The 22,221-nt window shown below is 45.7% G+C and overlaps 1 protein-coding gene across 2 annotated transcripts in view; it reads right to left on the minus strand.

Annotated features, from left to right (window-relative positions):
- The window catches only part of LOC143277734 (protogenin A-like), a 208,257-nt gene that overhangs the window by 111,726 nt on the left and 74,310 nt on the right, over window positions 1-22,221 (minus strand). For both annotated transcript variants that reach the window (XR_013053779.1, XM_076582632.1), the window contains exons 4-6: window positions 18,578-18,725; window positions 15,684-15,856; window positions 4,058-4,189 (exon numbers count right to left, since the gene is read on the minus strand). Coding sequence is in view for 1 of the 2 variants with exons in the window: in XM_076582632.1 (XP_076438747.1) it covers window positions 4,058-4,189; window positions 15,684-15,856; window positions 18,578-18,725 (453 nt within the window). In the remaining variant the exon portion in view is untranslated. The remainder of the gene's footprint in view (window positions 1-4,057; window positions 4,190-15,683; window positions 15,857-18,577; window positions 18,726-22,221) is intronic.

Consider the following 22,221-nt stretch of genomic DNA (forward strand, 5'->3'; position numbering starts at 1 on the left):
TGGCTGCCTTTTAGTTCCTTGACTGCATCATGCAGTGGGTTTTGAGGGTTTTCTAATGCTCTGAAGTTGGTCTTAACCTGTTCTAACTTGTTTCTGGCTTGAACTGAAGGAAGGTCAAGCAGGTATCGCATGGTTTCCGTAGGCATGTCTTTTGGTGTTACAAGGATCAGCCTCATAGCTTCATTTTGAACTCTTTCTAATTTTAGGAGGCTGCCTTGAGACAGCGTTGTTAGCCCAAGTCCGTATCGATCACACTGAGAACAAGTGACTGATATAGCCAGAAGAGGTGGCGTTGTTCGATACATTTGGCTGCCACTGCCTTTAAGACTGAAAGATTGCATTTGAGAACAGTATTTTCAGTATGTTTCCTGAAGGTCAGCATCCTGCCGAACTGTATTCCTAGGTAGCGTAGGCATTCAGTTTTCTCAATCTGTATTCCGTCGAATGACACAGCTGGTGGTGATTTGCTTGCAGTTTTGTTGTTGAGAGTGCACAGCAACGTTTGGGCTTTCACTGGAATGATGGAAGATCCTGTGTCCTTGCACCATTGAGCGATATTGTTCAGTTGTTTCTGGATAGCTGTAGTTCTTTCTTGATTATCTTTCAAAGTTTTGAAGACCGGGCCATCATCCGCAGAAGTAAGCACCCGAGCTAATCCATTGTTGTATAAGTCTGCAAGGCATTCTGTGTAGATGTTGTAGAGGACAGGAGAGAGCGGAGACCCTTGTGGCAGTCCCATGGAAAGTTTAGAAGGTGCAGACATCAAATCTCCGAGGTGTAGAATGACGGTTCTTTCCTGAAGCACTGCTGCTATCCATCTTGTCAGTGTCAAACTTACTCCATACCTTAGTAACAGCTCCATGAGGTGCACAAACTGGACTTCATTGTGAGCATCTTCAAGGTCATTTGCTACTGCTAATGTTTCTTCTTTTCTTTGAAATCCTTCATATGCCTCATATGCGAAAGCAGCCGCATTTTCCCATGTAGACTTACCTGTTCTGTAACCACCTTGATTTGAAGGGAGAATGTGACAGGCGCAATAGCCAAGTGGACTTTCAATCTGAGGGTCCTGGGTTTGAATCTTGGTGACAGCGCCTGGTGGAGATTTTTCCGATCTCCCAGGTCAACATAGGTGCAGACCTGCTAGTGCCTGAACCCATGAACTTTCCAGCAATGTCTTGCATGGTTAGGGTCCAGTAACTGCTTACCTGACCATGGTCCTTTCCTGGTTTTGGTATGGGTTTTAAAAAGCTGTGTGTCCAGTCTTCTGGCATTTGTCCATTGTGGAAACTCTTTTAATAGAGATTGAAAAGTTTGCTTCTGTCTTCTTCCAATAGCTCCTTGATATCCCAGTAGTGAACTTTGTCTGGGTCAGGAACTGAATCTTTCTTGTATTAAGCTATTGCTTCGTTTAGATCAACTATTGTCATGTCATCATCAAGTCCAGTCTGCATAAGCTTTTGGTTTAACTCCTCAACATATTTCTTTTTTTCATTGATCACTCTGTTGTGTGAACCGTCTGAGCACCGCAGATCCTTTTTTCTTCATTTGTCTTGAGCTTTGTTCCGTCAGTATCTAACATATCTGGGGTTGTTGCTGTGCATGTTTTCCCTTCCTTGCGACTTTAAAATTGCCAGAACTCTGTCAATGTTGTGTCATAACTGAGTGCCTCACAAAACTGTTTCCACTTGTCATTTCAGGCCTCTTGAGCAATGACTTCAAACTGTTTTGTTTTTTCTTTCATTTTTGTTTCAATTTCCTTGTCAGGAGAAGACTTTGTTCTTTCTTTTTGCCAAAGTTTGACAGCTGCATGTTTTTCTATCCAGGCTCCCTCTGCGTCAGTGTTCCACCATGGGGGGCTGAATGGTTTGTTTCCAGTTCAGTGTCGTTCTTGTTTCTTCTGCGTCTTAATTTTTTGAAGATTGTTGTCTCTTTGTTTTCATACTGAAATGGATTACGCAGTTTCATAGAGGGTACACTGATGGTTTCTGTAGACTGAAAACTACCGGGAGGTAATCACTGCCTTGGTGTGAAGCGTCTCTGCATCCATTCCTGCTCTGAATTTTGAAGATGTTGGAGTGATGTCGATCACACTGTCACTGTCCATTTGTGTTGTTCCAAGGCGAGCTGGGGATGTGGTTGTTAATGGGCAAAGAAGAATTTCCCCTATCATTCCTTCAAGTGTGAGTCCTGTCTTGCATTAAGTCTCCAAATTCATTCTCTATTTCCTCTAAAAAGGCCTAATTCACTTTTTTTGTGCAGGTTCCTGAGTGAACATACGCATTGATGAGCATGATGCTTTTGTGAATTCTGTCAGGTTTTTCAACTAGTTCACATGAGTTGCTACACCATTAAACAAGCAGTGAAACTCATCACCAATCTCATTTGTGGAACATTTGTCACAGATTCTTTCACTTCTTGGTAAACTGTTGAAGCGCTGTTCATTAACAGGAAGTGCCTTGTTGGTTGTTCTAAACTTTGCTAACTCAACAACACAATTAGTTGGTAACACTGTAAGATAAGCATCTTGACCAAAATTAGGTTCAAACATCCTGTAATCAATAAACATGGTATCGTTATATACATATTGATACCAATCTTGCAAAAACTTATCTTTCAAACTGCGCTTAACTTTCTCTTAAACCAAGTGGGATGTGCAATGCCACTGTGTTGGTTCAACCAAAAACTGCTTAATTCAATTTCTTTCAAGATGTTGTGAATACTTTTCAGATATTGGTTCTGATGTATGTTCTTGCTGTACAGATTGAGAGACATTTGTTAATCATTGAAGACAGCTTAGAAGTTTTTTGGCAAGTAACAAGCTTATACCAGAACACTATCATTCTGGTTTTCACAGAGACAGATGCAGGAAATTTACCATAAAAGATGGGGTAGACTGTCAAAGTCTCAGAACTAATTTGTAAAATTTCAGTTGCAGTTTTGTCACAATATCAAATATATCAAACCCTAAAGTTCACAACCATAAAGTAAATACAGGGAGAACTGTTTTATCAGAGGTCAATGACTAGATCAATAGGGAGCTTTAGTTGGTGTGTTCTCTTCAGAAGTGCAAATGCTGCTCTTGATGCACAATTGTACATATCACACTGGGCTAAGGGTTCACATACAATCCAACCCTACGCTTTAATTCTTTGAAACAGAAGAAAGCCAATATTCCAAAGCTCAGACATGGACAACAATGGAAACCATCCATACCATCCCCAGCTGAACTGGTGGACTGTCTTCAGCTCTTCCTCACAGATGATGATGTGAGGAGGATGGTAATCATCTTGAGAGTTGGACTGATGGAGAATGTCCATCTTTTCAGGCTGACTTTCAGTCTGAACAGCTCATTAGCCTCTGCAAAGCAGGCTGTTATGGTGCTGTATGGCTGTCTCTGTGCAAAAAGGACAGCATCCTCAGCAAAGAGAAGTTGCTCCAATGTCTTGGATTGGGCCTGTAGGCACCTCAGGTTGAACAGACTGCCATCAGTGAAGTGACAGATATAGATCAGGGTCTTCTGTGGCCCTGTGGAGCATGACGCTGATGAAGATTGTGAAAAGAGTTGGCATAAGGATGCAACCTTGCTGCAATCTGATCCACATGGACTGCTGGGATTACAAAACAACAAGCTGTTATGTGGCTGTGTTTGTAGGTACAAAACATACAGCATAAGAAAAATACCACTGAATTGTAGTAAAATACAAAACATAGAATCACAAAAAGAAAAACTTAACAACAAAACAACAACAAATACATGTTGGGAGCTGACATTTTTCATGGTTTCTTTTTGTATATGACATACAAATGCACAAAAAAAAGTCACATCTGTCACATGTTAACAATGATCTGAGAGTGTATTCTCCTGTGTCTTTTGGTCTCCAAACATAATAGCAAAGTAACATAATAAATCATTTAACATAGAAGGACAAAAATACATGCACAAACACACACCCCCACATGCCCTCCCACACAAACAACACCTCTTCCTGACCCTCTCTATCGCTCCTCTCCTGTCCATTCCCCCTCCCCCACACACCCCTCCCCACCCAGTGACCTGCACGGGTCCAAGTGATGGCATGTGGTAGGAAGGTGGAGGAGGCACAAAGTAGTTCCACAGGGTCACCCAGCAACACCTCCGTCACATTGTCCGGCGTCAACAGGAAGGGGGGAGATTTCTCTGTGTTCTCTGAAATCATCACTGTACTGTGCAGCACTGTGTTGTGGTGTGTGGTTTGGTGTGGTTTTATGTGTTGTGTTATACTGTGTTCTGGTGTGGTGTGGTGCATTATGGTATAGTGTGGTGTGGTGGTGTTGGGTGTGGTGTGGTGTGGTGTGTTGTTGGGTGTGGCATGATGTGTTGTGTGGTGTGGTGTGGTGTGGTAGGGTGTGGAGTCCTGGTGTCATATTATGGTGTGGCGGTGTTTGGTCTGGTAAATTATGTTGTTTTGGAGTGTTTGTGTTGTATTGTGTGATGTGGTGTGATAGTGATTTAGTGTGGTATGGTGTGGTGTGGTGTGGTAGTACGCTGTGTTGTGGTGTTTGTATGGTATGTTGTGTTGTGTCCTGTGTTGGTGTGGTGTTGTGTGGTGTAGTGTGGTTTATGTTGTGTTGTGATGTGTTAAGTTGATGTTTTGTTTATGTTGCAAGATGTGCTGTGTAGTGTTGCATTGTGTTGGTGTGTTGTGTTGTATGATATACTGTATTGGTGTGGTGTGTTTTGTTGTACTGTGTGTTGCAAGATTTGTTGTACTCTGTAGTTGGCATGTTATGCTGCATGGTGTGTTGTGATGTGTTGTGCTGCATGGTCTGCTGCATGGTGTGTTGTGATGTGTTGTGCTGCATGGTGTGCTGCATGGTGTGGTGTGGTGTGTTGTGCTGCATGGTGTGTTGTGATGTGTTGTGCTGCAACATTGACAGAGTTCTGGCAATTTTATCGTCGCATGGAAGGGAAAACATGCACAACAACAACCCCAGACATGTTAGACACTGACGGAACCAAGCTTAAAACAAATGAAGAAAAAGGATCTGCCTTGCTCAAACGTTTCACACAACAGAGTGATCAAAGAAACTCAGATGAGAAAAAGAAATATGTTGAGGAGTTAAACCAAACCCTTATGCAGACTGGACCTGATGATGACTTGACAAAGGATGATCTAAACGAGGCAATAGCTAAATGCAAGAAAGAATCGGCTCCTGGCCCAGACAAAGTTCGTTACTCAGACATCAAGGAGCTATCGGAAGAAGACAGAAGCAAACTTTTCAATCTATATCAAAACAGTTTCCACAATGGACAGGTGCCAGAGGACTGGACACACAGCTTCTTAAAACCCATACCAAAACCAGGAAAGGACCATCGTCAGGTAAGCGGCTACCGGATCCTAACCATGCAAAACATTGCTGGAAAGCTCATGGAACGCATGATAGCCAGGAAACTTGCAAGGGATCTTGAACACAGGCACATTCTCCCTTCAAATCAAGGTGGTTACAGAACAGGCAAGTCCACATGGGAAAATGCAGCTGCTTTTGCATATGAGGTGTATGAAGGATTTCAAAGAAAAGAAGAAACACTAGCAGTAGCAATTGACCTTGAAGATGCCTACAATAAAGTCCAGTTTGCGCACCTCATGGAGCTGCTACTAAGGTATGGAGTAAGTTTGACACTGACAAGATGGATAGCAGCAGTGCTTCAGGAAAGAACCGTCGTCCTACGCCTCGGAGATTGGATGTCTGCACCTTCTAAACTATCCATGGGACTGCCACAAGGGTCTCCGCTCTCTCCTGTCCTCTACAATGTCTACACGAAGGGCCTTGCAGACTTAAACAACAATGGAATTGCTCGGGTGCTTACCCTTGAGGATGATGGCCTGGTCTTCAAAACTTCAAAAAATGCTCAGGAAAGAACTAAAGCCGTCCAGAAACAACTAAACAATATTGCTCAATGGTGCAAAGACACAGGATCTTCCATCAATCCAGCGAAAGCCCAAACGTTGCTGTGCACCCTCAACAACAAAACCGCGAGCAATTCACCACCTTCTGTGTCATTCAATGGGATTCAAATTGAGAAAACTGAATGCCTACGCTACCTAGGAATACACTTCGACAGGATGCTGACCTTCAGAAAACATACGGAAAATACTGTTCCCAAATGCAAAAAGGGCCTTTCAGTCTTAAAAGCAATGGCAACCAAAGGAATTGAACAACGCCACCTCTTCCTGCTATACCAATCACTCGTCCTCAGTGTGATCGACTACGGACTTGGGCTAACAACACCGTCTCAAAGCAACCTCCTAAAATTAGAAAGAGTACAAAATGAAGCTATGAGGCTGATCCTTGGAACAACAAAAGACACGCCCACAGAAACCATGCGATACCTGCTTGACCTTCCTTCAGTGCAGGCCAGAAACAAGTTAGAACAGGTCAAGACCTACTTCAAAGCATTAGAAAACCCTCAAAACCCACTGCATGATGCAGTCAAAGAACCAAAAGGCAGCCGTCTAGGACGAGGAAGATCATGGATGGGGCAAGCAGAAGACACAATCCAGCTAGTATGCCGACTACAAGACCTGAAAGAAACAAAAGAATGGGAGAAAACCCCCGAAAACCTCAACCATCTATTCAACACAGTCATTTCACCCACTCTAGGAAGACATTGTCGGGAATGGCCAGAGGGCAAAACTGATGCGGAAGTGAAGCTACTTATAGAAGAAAACAGTAAAGAAGAGGACATCATCATATACACAGATGGCTCAGTCACCAAAGACCAGTCTGGTTGGGGATTCACTGCGAAACAAAATGGAAAAACAATTTGGGAAGAGAATGCTGCCTACAAAGTCACAACCTCCAGCCTAACGATGGAAGTTGAAGCTGTGACACATGCCCTCCAGTGGCTATCGTCCATCCATACGCCTGGAAACCAACATGCCATGATTCTAACCGACTCAATGAACCTCATACAGAAAATTGAAAACGGAATGGGAAGCCCAGAGTGGCATAACGCAATGCGCAACTTTCAGATTAAAAAACTCACATGGTCATACTGCCCGGGACATGCAGGTGTTAAGGGAAATGAGCGAGCTGACAGACTTGCTGGTAACGCAACACCAACGAGCGGCCTACATCTAGGAAAATCGGAAATCCTCAGAAAAGTCAAAGAATACCAAAAAGAACAGGTACAAGGCCATCACACCATCGATCGCCTCAAAGAAATAGAAGCAGAGAGAGGGAGTGGCCGCAAGTCTAACATGAAAGGTAGAGCACGATGCTTTGCAAATCAAACAAATATCGGCATCATTTCCAAATCAACATTGCGCAAATTTCTTCAAAACAGAACAGAGTCTCTGTGGGCCTTTCCAAATACAACAAACTGAGCAACACACTAGACGCCACGTTCTTGGCATCAGAGATCTTTTCCCATCCCTCTTGCGGCCAGTCAGTGGCAGCCTCTGTGCGTGTGTGTATGTGTGTGTTTGTGTGTATGTGTGGGTCTGTGCTTTTGAGTGCGTTTGTGAATGCACGAGAGTGAAAGTGTACACAAGTGTCAGGAGAGATATGTGTACGTGTGTGTGTGTGTGTGTGTGTGTGTGTGTGTGTGTGTGTGAGGGGAGGTGGGAGTGCGGGGGGAGGTGGGATAGAGGATGAGGTATGTGAGTGTATGCATGCCTACACTGTGGGAGCAACAGGATATTGGAATGTATATATATATATATATATCTTTGTATGTACGTGTGTGGGGTTGGGGGTGGGAGATATGGGTGTATGTGTGTGTGCTTGTACAAGTAAGTGTTCATCTCTGTATGTGTTTGTGTGTGTGTGTGTGTGTGTGTGTGTGTGTGTGTGTGTGTGCCGTGGAAGCTGCGATACGTAGACTAGAAATGAGTGTGTGGAGGAGGGGGTAGAGGAGGTGCAAGGTAATGTGTGTGTGTGTGTGTGTGTGTGTGTGTGTGTGTGTGTGTGTTGGAGCTCATGTACGTTTATATGTATTTGACTGTGCTTTCATATGTGCTTGTACAAGTAAGTGTTCATCTCTGTGAGTGTGTGTTTGTGTTTGTGTGTGTGTGTGTGTGTGTGTGTGTCGTGGAAGCTGCGATACTCAGACTAGAAATGAGTGTGTGGAGGAGGGGGGTAGAGGAGGTGCAAGGTATTGTGTGTGTGTGTGTGTGTGTGTGTGTGTGTGTTGGAGCTCATGTACGTTTATATGTATTTGACTGTGCTTTCATATCTGTGAAACTGCATGTTTGGTGCATTTCTCTTATGCATGTGTGGGTGTATGTGTGAATGTGTGTCTTCATGTTTTACATTTATTCGCTTATTTATCACCATTGTTGTCTTATTTATTTATGTTTTATTATTATCATTTTATTAGTATTACTAATATTATTACTACTACCTTTTTCTATATTATATTTATTATTTATTTATTTATGCAAGCTTATCTATTATTTATTCCCCCGTTTTTTGTTGTTGTTTTTGTTGTTGTTTTTTGGGTTGTTTTTTTTTGTTTTTCAAGGCCTGACTAAGCGCGTTGGGTTACGCTGCTGGTCAGGCATCTGCTTGGCTTGGCAGATGTGGTGTAGCGTATATGGTTTTGTCCGAACGCAGTGATGCCTCCTTGAGCTACTGAAACTGAAACTGAAACTGTGCTGCATGGTGTGTTGTGATGTTGTGCTGCATGGTGTGGTGTGTTGTGTTGTGCTGCATGGTGTGTTGTGTTGTGTTGTGCTGCATGGTGTGTTGTGTTGTGTTGGGCTGCAAGGTGTGTTGTGATGTGTTGTGATAGCGTGGTGTGTTGTGCTGGTGTGGTGTAGTGTGTTGTGTTGTGCTGCATGAAATGAAATGAAATTATGGTGCTTAGAGCCTCGCCGACCACTAAGGCCATCTCAAGGCTATCGCCGCGTCAATAACTACTACAAGGATAAAAAAAACAAAAACAATTAAAACGAATCACCACTTCAAACTTTCCACTCCAAAGTAAAAAAAACTTCCATAGTTTAAAACCTTAAAATCTGGTTAAAAATGTTCACTTCTTTTAAGAAGTCCATCAGCGCCCACGGAGGGACATCACGAAACAAAGTCTTCAAAGAAACCGCCGTGTAATGTCTGCGTCTAACGTCATGCAGATCCCAACAATCAAGGAGCACGTGTTTCACGATGAGAGGCTCGTCACAGGGAATGCATCGAGGGGCCTCTTCCCCCTTCAACAAGTAAGAATGAGTAAAAAAAGTGTGCCCCGTACGCAGTCTGCACACCACAGACTCCTCCTTTCTGTTCTTCACCCCCGAAGGGAGGGTCTCTTTTAGGTCTGGACGGATCTGGAAGAGCTTGTTGTCCGTCTGGGTGTTCCACTCCTCTTGCCAAAGATCCTTAACGTAAGTGTTCACCTTCCGCTTCATGTCTGTGTATGGTACAAAGGATCTGGATAATTCTTTCTTTACAGCGTTCCTGGCCAGCAGGTCCGCCCTTTCGTTACCACGAATGCCAACATGTCTGGGAACCCAGGCCAACACAACCTCGTATCCTTTCTTCGTTGCCAGAGTAAAATCTTCATAAAATTCCAGCAGTTTGGGATGAGTGATATTCCTGCAGGCGATCGCCTCCAGGGCTGACAAGGAGTCGGAAAAGATCATGAATCTCTTTTGTTTCGAAGATAGAACCATTTTAACCACCAGAACCAGTGCGGTCAGTTCCGCAGTGTACACCGAGCTGTCAGACAGGATGTTCCGTTGAGGGCCGGTCAGGAAAGGCGGGACAGAACGCAGATGCAGCGACTCCGTCCTCTGACTTGGAACCGTCAGTTAAGATGCTTTGAAAAGTGGGGAATTTGTGGCAGAGTTCCAAATAGTAAGTTCTGTAGGCCAGAGAACTGGTGGAGTCTTTACGGTATGAGGCCAGATCGAATCAGACCTCAGGTGTTGTAAAGGTCCACGGAGGGCTGTCAGGGAACTTAGAGAAATCTGAGATGTCACCGACATCCAGATCGGCATTTTCTAAGTGCGGCTGAATGCAGAGTCCGAGGGGAGGTATGCAGTTTGGGTTGTCTTTAAATTTCTTACCGAAAGGGTTGTTGAATACAGCGTCGTAAGCAGGGTTTGTAGGTTCAGAAAACAATTTCAAATAATAGTTTAGGGTCAGCTTCAGTCTGCGGTTGGAGAGAGGCGGTTCCCCCGCCTCTGCGTACAGGCTGTGCACAGGGGTGGTGCGGAAAGCACTTAAGCTGAGACGGAGCCCTTGGTGGTGTACAGGGTCCAACAGTTTCAGGTAAGACGGTCTGGCCGAGCCGTATACTACACTTCCATAATCCAGTTTGGACCGGACCAGGGCTCTGTAGGGGTGCAAGAGAGTTCTCTTATCAGCACCCCAGTTCGTGTGTGCCACAACTCGGATGATGTTCAGGGCTTTTTGGCAAGATACTTTCTGCTGTTTAATATGGCTGAGGAAGTTCAGCTTCTGATCAAAGACGACCCCTAAAAATTTGGCTTCCTTGACCGCCGGGATGGTGGATTTTCCCAGACGGATTTCAGGGTCCGGATAGAACTGGCGAAAATTATGAAAATGGATGCATTCAGTTTTGGAGGACGAAAATGTGAAGCCATTCTCCTCTGCCCAACACTGGATTTTGTTGACGCAGAGCTGAAGCTGTCGCTGGATGCTGGAATACGTGCTGCCAGTTGCATATAAGGCAAAATCGTCCACGAACAGCGAGCTGTCCGATCTCTTCTGAACGGATTGAACGATGTCATTAATTTTGATGCTGAAAAGAGCCGGCGACAGGATGCTCCCTTGCGGGACACCCAGCTCCTGCTCGTGAATGTCGGACAGGGTGGTGCCGACTCTCACCTGGAATTGTCTGTCTTGTAAAAAAATTGTGGATGAACTGAGGCAGGTGTCCTCGGAAGCCAAGCTTGTGCAAGTCCTAGAGAATTCCAAATTTCCAGGTGGTATCATCAGCTTTCTCCAAGTCAAAAAATATGGCCACCACATGTTGTTTGTTTACAAAGGCATTTCTTACAGTGGTTTCCAGACGAACCAGATGGTCAACGGTAGAGCGATGCTTGCGGAAACCGCACTGTTCTTTCGCCAGAAGGCCGTCGGTCTCTAGTTTCCACATCAGTCTACCGTTGACCATCTTCTCCATCAGTTTGCAGATGCAGCTGGTCAGTGCTATTTGGCGGTAGTTGAAGGGGTTCGAGGGGTCTTTTCCCGGTTTCGGCAGCGGGATTATGAGGGCTTTCCGCCAGGAGGGTGGAAAAAAGCCTGTGACCCAGATGTGGTTATAAACTTTAAGCAGGGTGTCCAGACAGGTTTGGGGAAGATGCTTTAAGAGTTTATAATGGACCTCATCCATTCCTGGACAGGAATCCGTACAGGTCTGAAGGGCAGATTTAAGTTCATTCATTGTGAAAGGAAGGTTGTAATTCTCTGTGTTGTCGGAAAAGAAGTTACATGGTGTTTTTTCTGACAGGTTTTTGGTTTTAAGAAACCAAGCAGATTTGTTAGCAGATCTCGAGTTCTGTTCAACTGTGGAAGCAAGCAAATTGGCAACTGCTTTCTTCTCTGTGACCAGAGTGTCTGAAAGTTTAAGATGATGAAAGGTTGGGCATACGTTTTTGCCCTTAATTCTTTTTAAAACCCTCCACACTTTCTTCTTGGGTGTGTTGGAGGTTAAGGAAGAGCAAAAATCTCTCCATGACTTCCTCTGGCTCTTTTTAAAAACATACCTGGCTTTCGCCCTCAGCTGTTGATGCGAACGCTATCGGTCTCCGGTCTCCGAAAGACGCGTCGCTGCGCTCTCTTCCGAGACTTACGGGCCTCCCGCCATTCCGCGTTGAACCAGGGCGTTCTTGGCACCTGAGGCTTGGAGGTAGACGATGGGACTGCTGCTTTGGCGCAATCTAAAACGATCCGAGTCAGAGTGTCAGCAGGGTCCTTGCTTTTCAATACTGTTTCTTCCTGCAGCTCCGCTCTTATCTTCGTGGTAAAAAAACTCCAGTCTGCTTTGTCATAGTTCAGGCGGTCAGGCAGAGAGTCACCTTCTCCATCTGTGGGGCGGAGGACGACAGGAAAGTGGTCACTCCCATGCAGATCGTAATGCACTTTCCACTCGTAGTCCAGGACCAACGATGGATCGCAGACCGACAGATCTAAACACGAGAGCTTTCCAGAGGGCAGATGAAGGTAAGTGGGAGACTTGTCGTTAAGACAGCACAAGTCCATGTCGGAAAGAAGGTTTTCCAAGAGAAGACCTCGGGCTGATGTCATCTCACTACCCCAGAGAGGGGAGTGTCCATTGAAGTCGCCCAACAGTAAAAACGGACGTGGGAGCTGGTCGACCAGGTTCATGAGGTCCTGCCTCAGAACACAGACGGCAGGAGGAAGGTACAGAGAGCAGACAGTGATGGTTTTCTGAAGTGTGACTCTGACTGCCACCGCCTGTAAAAGGGTGCTTAAAAGAACTGTACTGTATAAAAGGGACTTGCGAATAAAAAGAGCGACACCTCCCGTCAATCCCTCTTGCTTCGGTTGAGCGGGTTTAAAAACGGAGTTAAAACCAGAGAGAGATAAAACCTTGCCATCTCTTTGCAGAGTCTCCTGCAGCGCCAGCACTGAAGGTTTCAAAGCACGACAAAGCAGATGGAGTTCCTGGAAATTGGCGTAGAACCCCCGGATGTTCCAGTGGATCACTGCCATTAAGAAGGTTAAAAAAAAAAATAAAGCAGCAGCCTATTCCATCGCTACCTGCTCCTCTGCTTGCGGTGGCTCAAGGTCAGCCAAGATGGAGTATCTATTTTTTTAACTGGATTTTTCTGATTCCGACCAAGTCGGAATATCCACAACCTCGGCTCTTCCCGATCCCGCCGAGGCCGCAACCCTCCCCTCCTTGAGTTTAGGAGGTACGGGGGGTTTCTGGCCACTTCTGCCAGCCCGAGGGCCAGGCAGACGAGAGGCGGGGCGAGGGGAGCCGGAGGGGGGGGGGGGGGGGGGGGGGCGGGAGGCGGACAACGTGCCTCCGCCCGAGGCTTTTCTCTCCCGCCCAGCAGCCCCTGAGGGCTGCCGCACAGGATGGGAAGGGGTGGACACGGCGTCTCCACCCAAGGCCAACGGTTCTAACGAGGTGGGTAAGTCGTCCGTCTGCGTCCCTGTGGACGTCGTCTGAACCGCGACGTCCACCGTCTTGGGTCTGACGACAGAGGCGTAAGACGCCTTAGGCGACGCGGCCTCCACCTGTTTCCTTGCCTCAAAGAAGGATATCTTCTTTTCTGTCTTGACCTTCTGGATTTGTTTTTCTTTTTTCCAGGCGGGGCAGTCTTTTGATGAGGACGGGTGGCCACCTTTCGTAGTTCGCACAACGGGCTGGACTGACGCAATCGCCCTGGTGCGCCGCCTTCGAACAGGTGCCACACGCCTCTTCCTCCTTGCATTGGTCTCTCACGTGTCCAAATTTCTGGCATTTGAAACATCTTAGAGGGGACAGCACGTACAGGCTTACACTAACCATCAGGTATCCGACTCGAATGTCCTTGGGGACATCCGGGCAGCAGAAGGTGAGGAAGAAAGTGTTGGTCGGGACTCTGTCCGACCCCTTCCTCACCGTCACCCTGTACACGTCGGTCACTCCCTGAGAGGACAGCTCGCTCTTGATTTCAGCTTCAGACACACCTTTCAACTCCGGGCATCTGATAACCCCCTTTGAGCAGTTGAGACCTTTGTGAGGGGAAACCTTCACCACCCTATCCACAAAAGTGGTCGCCTTGAGAAGAAGCTGTGTCTGCCTTTTTGACTCTGTCTGCACTAAAAAACGCTCCGCTCCTCAGCCTCTTGATGGATTTCAGCGATCCTGCCAGACACTGAAAGCCCTTCTGGATAGCGAAGGGGCTGAGAGCCGACAAGGGCTTGTCGTCATCAGCGCCCTCCATCACAAGCCACGATGGCCAAAATCCAGAGGTCTCAATGACCTCCGAATCTGAATCTGAGTCGTCTGTTCCCAGTCTCCTCCTTTTTCCGAGTTTAGGGGTGTGTGTTTGTTTAGGATTCATGTTTAATGATTGTAAATTCATCCCTCCCTTACCCACCCACCATGGGGCCAGGGTCAAGGGAACACCAGCTTGACCCCTTCCAGGTTTCGGGAGGGATATACGACCAACAGCCTAGCTCCAACGTGTTCCCCCCAGATCATGCCCAGCTCCCAGGGACAGAGAACCGAGCACTACGGGGGTTACCTTTGTTAGCCTCTAAACTGCCAGTCTTGACCCAGCCCCACGAAGGGGTAGCCGATTGACACACACGGGCCAATGTGTGCCGCCTGTCTTAGGAGAGGTCCGAGCCAAAGGGATGTGTTGAGAGCAGCGTGCTCTCTCAATCCCCAGGATCTCATTCCCCTCTATCACAGGTCGCGCCGCACGGCAAACACAGCGGGCCTGAAGAAGGCCGCAGAGAAAAAAAGAATGTGGAAAAGAAGGCTTGATGGGGAGCTGAGGACAGAAAAGAGGCAGTAAAAAGAAGAATAGAGACTAGCGAAAGGGACAGTGGGTCACGTTTAGTTTGGGCCTCACTCACGACCTGTTCGGCATGGGAAGCCCTATCAGGGGCATCAGTACAAAAACCACCACTTATTCAGCCCTAACAGCTATGATGGCTATGTAGGCTGTCAAATAAGACCTGGGACCAGAGCAGCAAAACCCCAAGAAGCACTGATGCCCCCGCCGACATAGCTCGCTCGATCACTGGCCACTAAGCCTCCCGACCACGACAAGGTAGTGACCCTCCCGGGAGAGGGTCAAGAGAACACCAGCCTGACCCCCTCCAGGTTTCGGGAGGGTGTTGTGCTGCATGGTGTGTTGTGATGTGTTGTGCTGCATGGTGTGTTGTGATGTGTTGTGATGGTGTGGTGTTATGCTGGTGTGGTGTGGTGTGGTGTGGTGTGTTGTGCTGCAAGGTGTGTTGTGATGTGTTGTGCTGGTGTGGTGTAGTGTGTTGTGTTGTGCTGCAAGGTGTGTTGTGATGTGTTGTGCTGTGCTACATGGTGTGTTGTGATATGTTGTGATGTGTTGTGCTGGTGTGGTGTAGTGTGTTGTGTTGCATGGTGTGGAATGTTGCTATTGCAAGGATTGGGTGTAGTGTGGTGAGTGTTACCCTACACTGCATGGTGCTGTGAGGTTCAGTGCAGTATTTTTGTCCGGCGTCAACAGGAAAGGGGGGCAACAATGCTGTGTGTCTTCTGCAATCATCTGTGTACTGTGTTGAACTAAGTTGTGTAGTATAGTGTAGTTTAGTGTAGTGAAGTGTATGTTGTTGGGTGTGGTAGGGAGGCATATGATGGGGTGGGGTAGTGGTGGGTAGGATGGTTTTGTTTGGGGTGTGTTTTGAGTGTTAGGTTGGTGATGGTGTGGTGTGGTGTTGTTTTACTCTATCCCATTAGATCAAACTTTGACTCCTCTCTCTCTCAATAACTCAACCTCTGTCTGTCTGTCTGTGTCTGTCTCTCTTTATACCCCACCCCATCCCTGTCTGTCTCTCTTCCTTTATACCACACCCCCATCTGTGTCTGTCTCTCTTTCTTTATACCCCACCCCTACCTTTGTCTGTCCCTCTTTCTTTATACCCCACCCCCAATCTCTATGTGTCTGTCTTTCAAACAAACTGTCATCAGCAACTGCCAACATCACACTCTTCCTCCTGGTCCTCACCATCAATGATGTGGAGGAGGGCAGGCCGACTGTTGCGCCACTGCATCAGGTTGGGGTTATTGTCAACAAAATTAAAGAAGTTGTTGTTGGTCACCTGGCAGTGGTACGACCCCGAGTCATTCACCTGGGCGTCCATAATCAGCAGGCCACCATGGATCTGTCTGTAGCGAGGGCTGGAACATCACGACAGCACCCTCACCTGAAAACTCTTACCCACAGGACAGAGACCAACTGCCAGATCCCCATTTCCCCCCACTTACCCCATCCATCTCTTCCCCCCATGCCCCTATCTAGGCCTACCCAACCATCTTCCCCCAACGTCCCTATCCAGGCCTACCCAACTATCTTCCCCCAATGTCCCTATCCAGGTCTACCCAACCATCTTCCCCCAACGTCCCTATCCAGGCCTACCCAACTATCTTCCCCCAACGTCCCTATCCAGGCCTACCCAACTATCTTCCCCCAACGTCCCTATCCAGGCCTACCCAACCATCTTCCCCCAACGTCCCTATCCAGGCCTACCCAACTATCTTCCCCCAACGTCCCTATCCAGGTCTACCCAACTATCTTCCCCCAACGTCCCTATCCAGGCCTACCCAACCATCTTCCCCACACTTCCCTATCCAGGCCTACCCAACCATCTTCTCCCAACGTCCCTATCCAGGCCTACCCAACCATCTTCCCACCACGTCCCTATCCAGGCCTACCCAACCATCTTCCCACTACATCCCTATCCAGGCCTACCCAACCATCTTCCCCCCACATCCCTATCCAGGTCTACCCAACCATCTTCCCCCCATTTCCCTATCTAGGTCTACCCAACCATCTTCCCACTACATCCCTATCCAGGTCTACCCAACCATCTTCCCCCCACGTCCCTATCCAGGCCTACCCAACCATCTTCTCCCAACGTCCCTATCCAGGCCTACCCAACCATCTTCTCCCAACGTCCCTATCCAGGCCTACCCAACCATCTTCTCCCAACGTCCCTATCCAGGCCTACCCAACCATCTTCCCACCACGTCCCTATCCAGGCCTACCCAACCATCTTCCCTCCATGTCCCTATCTAGGCCTACCCAACCATCTTCCCACTACATCCCTATCCAGGCCTACCCAACCATCTTCCCCCCACATCCCTATCTAGGTCTACCCAACCATCTTCCCCCCACATCCCTATCTAGGTCTACCCAACCATCTTCCCCCCACATCCCTATCCAGGCCTACCCAACCATCTTCCCCCCACGTCCCTTTCTAGGTCTACCCAACCATCTTCCCCCCATTTCCCTATCTAGGTCCACCCAACCATCTTCCCACTACGTCCCTATCCAGGTCTACCCAACCATCTTCCCCACACTTCCCTATCCAGGCCTACCCAACCATCTTCCCCCCACGTCCCTATCCAGGCCTACCCAACCATCTTCCCCCCATTTCCCTATCCAGGCCTACCCAACCATCTTCCCACCACGTCCCTATCCAGGCCTACCCAACCATCTTCCCCACACTTCCCTATCCAGGCCTACCCAACCATCTTCCCACCACGCCCCTATCCAGGCCTTCCCAACTATCTTCCCCACACTTCCCTATCTAGTATCTAGGCCTACCCAGCCATCTTCCCCCCACATCCCTATCCAGGCCTACCCAACCATCTTCCTCATTTTTTTTTCGCTGTTGGCGTCTTAACTTATGGGCCTGATAGAGCATTAGGCTGTTTTCAGGGCTGGCTTTAGTCCTAGCTTGCTAGGACAACAGGCAGCCATTGGTAGCTTCCTGGTTTTGCTTTGTTTTGATCTTTTAATCACCACCAAGGTAAAATACAGTGTCTCTGCAAATAAAAATAGTGAACAAATCAGCACAATGATTGTGGTTACCTAGCTTGATTAAAAGAAAGAGGACACTCAGCAATGCACACACCTTTGCCACAGCAAAATAGTTTTCCTCTTTTCTGACCCGAAATAAATCTTCCTTGAAAATACTAGTTCAACCTTTTATCTTTTTCTTTTTTAAGTAATCATCTGCTACTGCTTGTCCACAGTTAGGCTGCATTTGTGTGTCTGCCACTGGACTGTGTTTTCATCTCCTGAGGCACTGACAATTTCATCATTCGCAATGGACTTCCTTGATGATGATGATGTCCCAATGGGAAGAATTCCTACAAATTCCCTGGAACCAGACACTGATCTCCTTCACCACCTATGTCTGATCAAGTCATCCTTGGTTCACAATCAACACTTCCACCACACTTCAGGAGAATCAATCCACGGCTGTACAACTGTTGATGCCAACCTGCTGTCAGTGTTCAAGGTTCTGCACACTGTTTATGTTTCTATCATTAAACACAGACATGCACTCTGGGATCTTTAACGTGTGCATTTGATTTCTGTATGTGTATACACAACAGAGGTCTGTTCAGGGCTTGTGATAACAAAGAAATATGCATCCCTGATACTTTGAAAATGGAGAGGACACACTACATGTTCAATGAATGGGTCCCTGGGACATTCCAAAAAATTCTTAACAAGCTCATGGATACAAAGAGTGAAAATCGTATATCAGGCCTCCATTCTGACGCTAGGATCGTCGGCAACAAAGAAGTATTGTTTCCCCTCGCCACTTTTAGGCACAGAAACCAAGACAATTATGACCAGAAGATAAGCGTGCATCAGAATGTGTGTTGCCAGCAACGCAGATCTGATCAGAATGTGCACCATTGGTGAGGCCATCTGAAGGTGGTCTGGGACCCCCAAGAATTTAAATTTATAACACACCCTGATGTCCATCAACCAAAGCCCCTCATATTGAAAATCCAACACTCTAACCACTTGGCCAGATGCCACAACCCAACACACTGGTCAGGCCTTGAGAATGGCAGACAGTGGAGGACTGATTGACTCACTTGTCGTCGATCTTGAGCAGGGAGCTGTCTTTCTGCCAGACCACCAGGAGGTCGCTGGGTGTGGAGGTGATCTGACAGGGCAGGTACACGTTGGATCCCACCCCATGCCTGCCTCCCCCTCCCTCCTGCACAAACCTCTTCCCCAAACCTGCACATAAGCAGTTGGAAAAGGGCTGATACCAAGGGTAGAGAGGACAAAAGGAAGGAAGCTAGAGAGAGAGAGAGAAAAAAAAAAGAGTGTGTGTGTATGGGCAAGGGGTGGGGGGAGAGGAAGAGGGGGAAGAGATAAAGAGTGACACAGAGAGAAAGAGAACTGGAATGGGAATTCATTCATTTAGGCTAAAGCTCCAAATCATGGGGTGTGAACGAGCAAGTTAATCTGTTTTTAGATTGGAAAAAAAAAGTGTATATAATTTAGAACATAAACATAAAAACATAAATGCTGATATATAGCAAAAGAATATAGCAAAATTCATTATTGCAAGATTATTTCTAGCAGCCATAAATAATGCAAGTTTACAGTCAGTAGGGTTTTTATAATGCTTAGCTGGTATAAACTTAAATCTACCTCCATCATGGGCAGGACAAATGAGTGCAAAGTGAACTTAAGTCTCAGTGGCATTTCTGCATAACAGGTATTTCATAATATTTACATTGTGAAATTCCACCAGAGGCTTTATCCGAACCCCATAGTTCTGCACCATAAAGCAGAATGGGCTGCACCTTACAGATTATAAATTACAATTCAGTTCATACAGTTTATACATAACACTAAATGCAGCCCTTTTACCCTTGTTTGCCAAATCCTCACATGCATAACTGAAACTCCTATACAATATTCCTAAATAACATGAATTTAAAACTGACACATCTGAAGTGAACCATAAAACCATCTCTCTTTACCTTGACAGATATCCACCTTTCCTAAAAACTATGATGCAACTCATATCCATATCAACTTTGAGCTGTAGCGAGATGCGGCATTGTAAAGATTGTTTAATTGTGTCTGTAAACCAACAAAGTTTCTGATAATAACACAATGTCATCAACAAACAAAAGAATAAACTATACGATTATATCATTACTTATATCTGCACTATGCCTTCCTGTATGAATCATCTCTTGATTAATGAATAAAGAGAAAAGAACAGGGCTGCACACATCACCTTGTAATAAACCATTAGTACAATTGATATTACCAGTAAATTGTTTTCCAACCCTAACTCTTAATTATATTGTATATGTACATACTGATAAAAGTTTCCCACACCAATTTTCAAAAAGACGGGCCAAAGAAATTTTCTTGAGAATCAAATGCCTTTTCAGAATCTATCAAAGTAACATACAATTTTATATCAGATGTAAACTGTTTCTAAATGAACACTAGTATGTAAGCATATGATCAACTGTTGGATGATTCCAGTAAAGGAATCACGAGGAGAAAAAAAAAGGAAGAAAAACAAGATTTAAAAAAATGTTGAAAAGTGCTCTGTATTAAATATGACATATAAAATAAACTTGGGAGAAAAAAATTTTTTTTAAAAAGAAAAAAAGAAAAAGAAAAAAGAAAATGGCATGCGAGTGGGGTTGAACCACACATGTTCAGTTCTGATGCAAGCAGACTAATCCCCAAGGCTGTGGCAACATCTGACGTCAAGTGACTAAATTTAAAACTTAAAGCAATGTTGACGTTTTTATTCTTTGTGCGATAAACAGATGTGATTGTAGTTGATGTAATAATGCTGTTTAAATCATGTTTTTTATGTGTTTTATTATATCTATTATTCTTTTATTTTGGCGTTAAAGGAGACGTTGCCATATCCTTCGAGCACATTGCAACACATAGTAGATCTCTAGATCTGTACAAACCAGTCTACAATGGGTTGAAAGAAATGACTGATTCAAATTTTCTTTTATGTTCATTCCAGTTAATTCAGTGTCTGCTTCAGAATATCTATATGCAGTAAACATGTTGATGGTGTAGTTAGTATCACTGTAAGTGTTCTGTCCAGAATTTGTGTTTCTTTCCTTTTGATTGTAAACAAGAAACATGAGGTCATGTCGTCTTCAAACACAACCTTCCTTCTTATCAGCCAAACTCAGTGGAAAGCGGTTTTTACAATTTTCGGATTTTGGAACACATCTTAACGAAATAAACTGTTAATGATTCGGAAATGTGGCTTAATTCGGGAGACTTACAAGCTGTTATTGGTTTGACAGTGAAGATTTCTTTTTATACTATGTTTTAGCCAATTTTGGTATTGGCAGACAAAGTATTTCCAGAGAAAATGGCAATGTTAACTCTTTCATCCCTGCAACACGGTTTACCGGTTTACCGGATTTTTACCCTTCATTCCTGGAGGCCGGAAAACCATGCAGCAGAGAATTCCCCCTTTCCTTCCTGCAGCCCGGAAAATCGGTTCTCGCGGTAAGCGCTTTGAACTTCCTGCGAGTCACGTCATCAGTGCACGTCATCTATCCTTGACCGGCTCACTAACGGGGCAGTGTTTATGAGTGGAATGGATGCCAGACACCCACTCCCCCTCACTAGGCCGTGGGAAAGCGGGCGCCACTACATTCTTGCCAATGTGCTGTGTAGACACAGGGACACAGAAAAACGGAATATGTAGAAAGTTCGGATTGTGAACAGTTTTCTGATGATGAGTTTTACAACGCTCTAACAGATAATGATTTCAATCTGTTTCAAATGAATGACAAGGAGAGAGTGCAATTAGCTGTTGCTACAGAAGCACAGATAGCGGGTGATGAAAAGTTAAAAAAAAGTAAGAAGTGTGAAAATTGTGGTGTATACTTGTGCAGTAACTGGCATGACTGCTTCAAGGTATATCACACACGTGTCACCTTTGTGTGGCATATTAGGTGATGATTGTGACATGGACATGCGTATTTAGAGACAGTATCGTTTCTGAATAGTTTTTGTTCAAGAATTGTGTAGATAATGATCTGATTCTGGCTCAGTGAGTGCTAGTGTAGTGAAAGGCATATATTCTCTTTGAGACAAAGTTCAAATCATTCATGTGATAAGGACAATAGTAGTGACAATTGTGACAGTTTTTCGTGGATATGACTAGCAGTGTGGCACTGAGATACATATGAGGCACTACTCGGTGAGTACCTGCGTGATGTGCATACTCTGCAAGCAAAACACTGTCCTGCATGTAGTACGTAGTTGTATGCATTGCGTTTGACCCCAAAGTCACCTGTTTTACACCTGAGTGTCACCAGAGATGTCACCCTTTTGTGTCAACAGGGTCTCAGACAACTTCACACATCAATTCTGAACATAACAGTATAAGACAATCTTAGTGTACTGTAATGTGCCGCATTATCGTAAGCCTCCAAAATAAGTACCCTGCTTCATACTTTCTTTCTCTTCCCTAAATCCAGGAATGAAGGGAATATGCGAATGGTGGGGATCTCGGAACAAGGGGGAGTAATGGTTCATAGAAAAATAGGAACGAAAGAGTTAAAGTTTACCACGGACACACAGACACACACACAGACAACCGAACACCAGATTAAAACACAGACTCACTTTGTTGAAACAAAGGTGGTTGCTGAGCTGCTTAAGGGCAGGAAAGGAAGGTTAGAAACTGGTCCACAGTTTTTCAAAAAATTTGAGT

The sequence above is a fragment of the Babylonia areolata genome, chromosome 35 (assembly GCF_041734735.1).
Source record: "Babylonia areolata isolate BAREFJ2019XMU chromosome 35, ASM4173473v1, whole genome shotgun sequence".
Lineage (NCBI taxonomy): Eukaryota > Metazoa > Mollusca > Gastropoda > Neogastropoda > Buccinidae > Babylonia > Babylonia areolata.